This window comes from Eucalyptus grandis, chromosome 10 (genome assembly GCF_016545825.1).
Source record: "Eucalyptus grandis isolate ANBG69807.140 chromosome 10, ASM1654582v1, whole genome shotgun sequence".
In the NCBI taxonomy this organism is placed as follows: Eukaryota; Viridiplantae; Streptophyta; class Magnoliopsida; order Myrtales; family Myrtaceae; genus Eucalyptus; species Eucalyptus grandis.
The window spans coordinates 17,533,351-17,541,768 of record NC_052621.1 but is presented as its reverse complement, the minus strand read 5'-3'; the positions used below and the strand labels follow the sequence as shown (position 1 = coordinate 17,541,768).

At 41.5% G+C, this 8,418-nt stretch overlaps 2 protein-coding genes across 2 annotated transcripts; both read left to right on the top strand.

The window, feature by feature from the left end:
- Positions 1 to 222: 222 nt before the first annotated feature.
- Positions 223 to 3,133, top strand: LOC104422069 (S-adenosylmethionine decarboxylase proenzyme). Its single transcript, XM_010034291.3, is given in 4 exon segments — positions 223 to 479; positions 1,391 to 1,542; positions 1,647 to 2,097; positions 2,100 to 3,133. Coding segments are annotated over 2 exon segments (1,083 nt in total). The 5' UTR covers positions 223 to 479; positions 1,391 to 1,542; positions 1,647 to 1,826; the 3' UTR covers positions 2,912 to 3,133.
- Positions 3,134 to 4,404: 1,271 nt separating this feature from the next.
- LOC120288668 (late embryogenesis abundant protein 2-like) lies at positions 4,405 to 5,315 on the top strand. Its single transcript, XM_039302731.1, has 3 exons — positions 4,405 to 4,637; positions 4,745 to 4,813; positions 4,976 to 5,315. Exons 1-3 carry the CDS (start codon positions 4,584 to 4,586, stop codon positions 5,048 to 5,050), a joined length of 198 nt encoding a protein of 65 aa, XP_039158665.1. The 5' UTR covers positions 4,405 to 4,583; the 3' UTR covers positions 5,051 to 5,315.
- The last annotated feature ends 3,103 nt before the right edge of the window (positions 5,316 to 8,418 follow it).

Here is an 8,418-nt window from a genome sequence, read left to right as displayed (position 1 = left end):
ATAAAGAAAGGCGTGGACAGAGACGGAAGTAAATCCAGAATTAAATACAAAAAAATAGGGAAAGCCATTAAATAAAGGAAGTAAATCGAGAATAAAATAACGAAAATAGGGAAAGGCATTTAAATTACGAGATACGCCCTACCTTACCCTGCCGATTATACGCCGAACGCGTGGACGCGGAGCCCGCCCCCGTCTCCCCACTATATAAAGGCGTCTCCCCACCGTCTTCTGGAGGCCTCGCGATCACACATCCTGCAACGCTTCTCGTCCGCAACAAACTCCCTCGTTTCTCTCCGCGCTTCTCGTTCCCCGCTTCCCTCCCTCCCTCTCTCTCTCTCTCTCTCTAGAAAGCTCCTAGGGTTTCGCCGCCGCCGCCGCCGCCGCCGCCGCCGTCGAATTCCAGAGGGATCTCCGGTCGAATCAGTCCTTCTCCCTTGGCCTCTCTACCGCGTCCCGTACGCGAGCCTCAATACAGATCTGTAAGTTATCGCCGTCGATCCGTCGTTCTGTCGTCGTGATTCCGTTCGTTCGATGTCCGTCCGTCCGTCCGTCCGTCTTCGGTTTTTGATGAGGTCGATGGCGTGGGGGTTTGCGCCTCTCGTCGGTGTCCGGTTTCGTGTGCCGTTCCTGGCGAGACGCGTGCCTAGCGCGCCTTTGATGTTCGATGTTTCGCGTGGCGATGGGCGGAGGATCTTCTCCTTCTGATGTTTTTTCCTTTTTTTTGTTCACGCGTGTTTTGTTGCGTTGGAGCTTGGGAGATTTTCTGCATCGGGCTAGGGATTGTGTTGTGTTTTGTTTTGTTTATGTCTGTCGTGATTGTCGGACGAGTTTAGTTTTCGGTTGGCGATTGATTTGTTTGTTCCGGTTCCCTATATATCACGCATTGATTTTTTTTTTTTTTAAAGTTATTTCGATGGAGATTTTCATACGTTTTGCGGTGCCTAATTTGCGCAGATTTCAATTTTCTTTTTTCTTTCATAGTGCGATTTGCTTTGGCCATGGTACGGATTGACTCTCGGGTCCTGTTTGTCTCGAGAGATTTATCTAGTGTTGCCTAATGAATTGAAGATTGTCCTTTATGCGTTCTAGGGCTGTCTGTTCTTAATTTGATTTGTCATCTTGCTGCTTCTCGCCTGGTTGCATAATTTGAGCCTAGCTTGATGGTTGAGCCCAATCGTCTCTTTCATTTCAGCCTGTGATTTTCATTTCAAAGCAAGTTTTAGCACCACGACATCTGTGCAGGTGGATGAATGTGTCAATCTGTGTGTTTTCGGGAGCTCTGCCTTTCTTTGCTTGTTTGGTTCAATGGATGATGCTTAGGGTCGTCTTTTTTTCTGAACTTTTGGCGTCTTACAGATTCTGACCTTGTGGATTTTGATTGATTGAGCAGGAAAACTGAATGAACTAATGGAGTCAAAAGGTGGGAAAAAGAAGTCTAGCAGTAGTAAATCCTTATTCTACGAAGCTCCCCTCGGTTACAGCATCGAAGACCTTCGTCCTCACGGTGGCATCAAGAAGTTCAGATCGGCTGCTTACTCCAACGTATGTCGCAATGATCCTTAATCGTTGCTTTTTAGATTTCATTCCTTTGGATTTATGGCTTCATAGCCAAGTGCTGGTCTGACTTCTGCCTTTTCGTTATGCAGTGCGCGAGAAAGCCATCCTGAGATTCCCCAAGCAGTGGCGTGATCCTTTAGATTCTGCAATTTTGTTTCAAGTCATAATAGCTGTAGTTCTGCTGTCTCTGTTTCTTTTCAACTTCGATCATCCTCTCGTTCTCTCTTGCAACTCGTTCTCAACTGCTCGCTCACTTTCTGAAAGTCGAGATGGCATTGTCAGTTTCCGCCATCGGGTTTGAGGGTTACGAAAAGAGGCTCGAGCTCACATTCTATGAGCCTGGAATTTTTGCTGATCCTGAAGGGATGGGTCTCCGCTCATTGTCCAAATCCCAGTTGGATGAGTTTCTGAAATTAGCTGAGTGCACCATCGTTTCTTCGCTGTCAAATGATTTCGTTGACTCTTACGTCCTTTCAGAGTCTAGCCTCTTTGTGTACCCTTACAAACTCATCATCAAGACTTGCGGGACTACAAAGTTACTTTTTCCATTCCAGCCATCCTCAGATTGGCTGATTCCCTGTCCCTTTCTGTCAAGTCTGTGAGGTACACTCGTGGGAGCTTTATATTCCCCGGTGCCCAGCATTTCCCGCATCGGAACTTCTCAGAGGAAGTAGCTGTCCTCGATACCTACTTTGGTAATCTTGGCGCTGGCAGCAATGCGTATCTGATGGGCAGTACGGAAAAGGCTCAGAAATGGCATGTTTATTCTGCTTCTGCTGAGAAGACGAGCCTCTCAGATTCGGTTTTCACTCTCGAGATGTGCATGACTGGTCTTGGCAAGCAAAGGGCATCTGTCTTCTTCAAAGAGAACTCGCCCTCAGCTGCAGCTATGACAGAGGAGTCTGGCATTCGGAAGATTCTTCCAAAGTCTGATATCTGCGATTTTGATTTTGATCCCTGTGGCTACTCCATGAATGCTATTGAAGGGAGTGGAATCTCAACAATCCATGTCACTCCAGAAGATGGTTTCAGTTATGCCAGTTTCGAGGCTGTTGGCTATGATTTTAAGGCTGCGGATCTGTCCCAGCTAATCCAGAGGGTGTTGGTCTGCTTCGAGCCAACCGAGTTCTCTGTGGCTCTCCATTCCGATTTAGCTGGCGAGGATCTGGTGTCGAGGTTCCCTCTCGACCTGAAGGGGTACAGTGCTGGAGAAACGAGTTGCGAGGCGCTTGGAAAAGGTGGTTCTATCATGTATATGAGCTTCGCTGGAACAGGAAGCTGTGGATCCCCAAGGTCCATCCTGAAGTGCTGTTGGAGCGAGGACGAGAAAGATGAGGAAGTCGAAGAGAAATAGTGGTCAATTAATAAGTAGTATGAATAAGTAGAGCTTGTGGCCGTGTTGTCTTGGGAGCACAACATTGAGCTCGAGTCTGTCATTGTCGTTTTATTTCTTGCTTCGTTTGTCATTGGGCGTCGTAGTTGCTCTTCTTGTTGAGTCTCGCGGTCTGAGTCTGAGACAGTGTCATGGTGCGGATGTGTTGCAGATTAATGAAGGATCATTCTGTGTTTTCGTCGACTTCTTTTGCCTGATCTTCTTTGTCTTCGTCGGTTGTGGGTCGTGACTTCTTTGTGCAAAACGTTGATGCGACTTAAATTGCAGGCCGACTTATTAGAGGAATTTATGCGCACGCGTAGCAGTCAGTTTCGTAAAATACTTTAAACGTTGGCGCGACTTAAATCGGTGGCCTACTTATTACAGGATTTTATGTGCACGCGTAGTAGTCACTAGTCAGTTTCGTGAATACTATGAAGTTAATTGGAAGTAAAGAATTCTCTGTGACAACGACCGAGGATTTGAGATAAATCCCCAATACCGATACGCATCATTGCTTCGAATCTTTACAATCTCAACAGTTTAATACGGAAAACTTTAGCTTATGTCATATTGGAATTATAAATTTACGCGAAATTACCTTTTGATTTTGTTTTACTTAGTTTTGGCGATGCGCAAGTTTTAACTTTTTGTCAATCTGAAATGCTTGAATATTTCGTGCACATAATCCTTTCCATTTTCTTTTTGAAGAAATTCCATTAATAGTTGAAGTATTGACAGGGAAATAATACCGTTACTGCTTCCCTTTGCTAAATCCCCCCCACCCCCAAAAAAATGCCCCATAAGGTTTGAACTCTTGGAAAAAAACCATCACACGGGAAAAAAAAAACTTAGGTTCGAACAAGTACCAATTTTACATGCTTGTCACTAATTATGCTAACATGTACCAATTCAAATATCATCTTCATTCACCCGAGTCTACTACTAGCATTTTATGTTACCAAAGACGGCATTTTATGTTACCAAAGACGGTAATTCTCTTTTAACTCTGTATTCACCCCAAAGTGCTTAATCTTGGAATTTTAGTAAAAGATACCCATTAATTATATTTACTGTTTGAATGTCACTGATTAATTTCTATATTGCTCATATTTCATGTATTTTTTTACCCAATTTAAAATAGACAAGCATTAAATGGAGGGTGTAAATACCTACCAAATTGGATTATTTCTCTTGGGAGTTTTGTGATGAAGTTGTTTAGAAAACAAAAATTCTACTTGTGGAAACAACGTGAACGATGCTCGAGTCTCGCGTTCTCCTCTCTTGTTCTGCAAAACAGAAAAGAGAGAATGGAGGTTGGCCTCTCTTAATTACGTGGACGCCAATGAGATAACTCAGGTGGGCGACAAAACAAACGCCTCTTGATTTCCTCAAACCCCAAACCGAATCCCTCGTCAAGGGGCAAGGCTTTTGGTCCCGCGGCCCCACGGATCGCTCGTTCCCGTCTCGCCACGTCGCGTCGCAGCGTGTCGAGCAAACAGAGGGGTCCGAGCGACTATAAAATCCCGACGCCATCGACACCACAGTCCATCGAAAACCTTGTTCAATTCCCAAGTGAAAGTGAGTAACTGTGAACGAAGAGTTGAACTTTGCATCTCGGCGTGCGGATTCAAGAGGAAGCAGCAAAGTGGAAATGGACAACTCCAAGATGGGCTTCAATGCAGGGCAGGCCAAGGGCCAGACTCAGGTCCAGCTCTTCCTCGATCGATTACCCTCTGCAACATTGCGTAATTACGCGTTCGTTTGTCGTGTGAAGCATCTAAATTTTTGTCCTTCCTGATGTGGATGATTCAGGAGAAGAGCAACCAGATGATGGATAAGGCATCCAACACTGCTCAATCTGCAAGGGATTCCATGCAAGAGGTTACAGCTTGTTGCTCCTTTTTCGTTTTCTTTTTTTTTTTGTCTCTCTTATGGCTGATTGGATTGCATTCGACAATTCGTCGTTCGACGATTCAAGAAATCGAGTGCCGTGTAATCTTAGTGATCTCGGGGGTCTTGATCTTTTGCTGTGTCTCTATGCAGACTGGTCAGCAGATGAAGGCCAAAGCCCAGGGTGCTGCTGATGCAGTGAAGAATGCCACCGGGATGAACAAATGAGGAGCTCAGACATGAATGAATAAATAATTAAGCTCTGGTTATCATTTGCTTTTCTGGTCGTTTGTTGTCCTGTTTTTCCTTGTCAAGAGCTTATTATGAGGGTCCTTTTGCTCTTTCCTTAGTTCTTTTTGTTTCTTGGTTGTTCCATGAAGAGAGCAACTCTCTGTGTTTGAGAGTACTCATCTCGCTTCATAAGGTCTCAGTATGTAGTTGCCTTTCGAGAATGTTATGTTCTCTCTCATAATGCTATTCTGATTTTATACTCTCTCTCTCTCTCTCTCTCTCTCTCTCTCCACATATATATATATATACATCGATTTTTCATCAATTATTCAGTTCAAAATGTTGTTATCTCTTGGGCGATGCAATGTTTGAGATTGATATGTGGATTTTTACGTACTGCAACGTTTTGATTATACAAGCCATTCTTAAAATTTATATCTAAAACAATTATTACTCATGGGGTAATCATCATTGCCGAACTTAATGCCGACGTTGCGTCCGTAGATGATCAGATGAGTGTTCCAAAGAAGAAATAACTTATATAAACGAAACCTTACCAAAGAAAAGCGCAACAGATATAGTCGGCAGAGAGTTTTTTCGTTTTGTAAAGCCCTAAGCGAGAATAACATAGCTTTTGAAGAGGCAATTTCATGCTTATTCATTTCTTTGTGTATTATAAATAGACCAGAAGTATTTGAAATTAAGTGATGCAACTTCTACTCTTCTTTATTTTGGAAGATTCTTAAGCCAAATTATCAGGAAGAGTTTGGAAATGCTTTCAACTTGAAAGCAAAACTACGAAGTTGCTGGTAGGTCTAACGGTTAGTTTCAAGTCGTTCTCTTATACATAAAGAAATTAAATTGCAAACATTACATAAACTTGATAATGATGAAACTATTTAATCGAAATGCCGAAAAATGAACTTACTTGATCTTATTTGGTGTTTTATTATTATGTTTTTGCCTCTCGGTTCTTTTGGTTGAGATATGATTATTTCGTGTTTCTCCTTTCCTTCTCTTCCAAGTTCCAATAACCAATGCAAAGGAGAATATTGTGTCTGAACAAAAATGGTGTCTACCCACCAATCGGGCTTTGTGATCAGGCCGAATCATTCACGAGAACTCAATCATTGCACGGGTTGTAAGCAAAATTCGTATATTGAAAGCTTACGAGCGTGTTGAATGAAATCTCCTTCTAGAGAGGGTTCTGCATTTATAGCAATGCATTTCCCTTGTCTGCTATACTCCTTCATGGGAAGCTTCAAGCCATTCGCGCGGGATCGGACAAGATGACCCACCTTCCCCACATATCCGTCGTCTGCTCGGAGTGCCTGATCTCTTGAACCCCTCAATTACCTGTAATTTGCCGACAACATGTTGGTTTTGTCATGGGCTACGATCAACAAGATCAGGTTCCTTAAAACATATCGTTGTATATTGTGTGGGTCAATCCATTAATTTCTCAAGGTGATGGGTTGTAACAATCTGGTCAGATGACGGTGGGAAATGGTCGCCAAGGGCTGAAGGACTCAGATGAGAAACGACTCTTGGCAAGCTTCAAGAATGGTGAAGAGAGTAGAAATGAATTGAATTGCACACTAGATAGGGGAAGACGGTGCTTGAGATATATTTGTAAAAACTAAAATTAACTCACGAAGATATCTTTTGATGTAATGTAAGCTTTGTCTTGGCAATTCAAAGTTAAGCGTATTCAGATTGGAACATTATCATGATAGATACCTTTTCGAGAAAGTGTGCGAAAGGATAAAATTGTGAAGCTCAATGAACGGGCCATAGTAGGTAAGTTAATCTAGACATATCACATCGGTGATCTTCTAAGTAATAATGCAAAGATATTACGCACATGAAGCATTTGCAGCCCCTCCTCGACTCTGACAGAGGAAGTGATGGCCTTAATTATCTTAGTGATGCGGAAAAGGAACCTGCTATCACGCGGGGGACAGGCCACATTGATTCGCATGGTTGCCCAAAATGTTCCTATATAATATATGGTATCAAGTAATCTTCTCGAGCGTATCTGTGACTATTAAAATATGTCTTGAGTTTAAACTTGTTGAGAAAAACCCGTCCGACATTTGAAGTGGTTAAAAAATAACCGGTCAAGTGAAAGTAAAATAAAAAAGGAATCTGGAAATAAGTTTTAGAGAATGAAGTTTGGGAGATAAACTTTTAGGAGTCTTTGGCCACAAAGATTGGAGAGTCCAACATGGAGCATCATTCGGTCAAATTTGCATTTACTTTAGTTGCTTCCTGCAATTTGGATTGTTTTTTTCCCCCGAAATTTGGGTTGTTTTTCTTGAAACGCCGTTTTGTCACTCTCTTCTCGCGAGTTCTAGACGTTGCACCCAATGGGAAGAATTCTCTTGTTGAGAGATCAACTTGGTGAAAGACAATTGATTTCACAACGTTTATGTTCTAACTGAGAAATTCTTTTAGTAAGAATACTATCCAAAAAGTCCTAAATGAATTGTAAAATGATCAATTTAATCCCAAACTTTCAATTGTGCCAATTTAATTATAAACCTCTTGGGTTTATACGAAATTAGTCTTAAACATTTTAATGAATTGTTAATAGTTGTTTCAATTAATTTTGATCGAAAATTATTGATACAGTGATTCCATTAGCACCAATCATCTTACATGGCATAACGGATGTTGATGTGGATAATTTTTAATTTTAATTTTTTTGAATTTTTTTATCAATTATTTATTGATTTTTTATATTTATTTTTATTTATCTTTCAATGCGTAGGTGGGGCCATTGGCCCTTGCTGCTGCGAAGCCCTTACCGACTGTGGGTGAAGGTTGCGGCCCTTGTGGGATCTAGCAAGGCGAGGGTTGCCTTTGTTGTGGCTTGCAAGGGGCTTAGGTGATGCTTTTGACTAGGGGTTGGTAGGGGTTGCTACCCCTTAGCTAGTTAAAAAAGAAAAAAAATAAAAAGAAAAGAAAAAAGAAAAAAAAAAAAAATTAATAAAAAAATTGAAAATTTCTAAAAAATTAAAAATAGTTCTTGGTAGCATTGGCCACGCCTTGTTGGAAGAATTATATTGGCAATTCGTTAAAAGATTTATGATTAAATTTGACAAATTGTTGAAAGGTTTATGATTAAATATTTAGACCAAATTAGCCGCCTTACAATAGGTTTATGACTTTTAGGACAACTTTCCCTAAGAATTTGTGTATGATTTCTTTGTCTCTTGTGAGGAATTGTGGGACTAAATATCGTGCGAGTTATTATGTGTAATTGGTAGTTGAAAACACCGAGAGTGTTTGAATGACTCGAGTGTGGCTATATTATCCATTATATCGTTAATCTATAGTGGAATTCTTTACTACTCTTGCTG

Bases quoted from the DNA above. Each gene is read 5' to 3' on its own strand.
- LOC120288668 (XM_039302731.1), top strand. From the start codon at position 4,584: ATGGACAACTCCAAGATGGGCTTCAATGCAGGGCAGGCCAAGGGCCAG. The intron at 4,638-4,744 runs GTCCAGCTCTTC...TGGATGATTCAG, and splicing joins AGGCCAAGGGCCAGACTCAG to GAGAAGAGCAACCAGATGAT. The intron at 4,814-4,975 runs GTTACAGCTTGT...GTCTCTATGCAG, and splicing joins CAAGGGATTCCATGCAAGAG to ACTGGTCAGCAGATGAAGGC.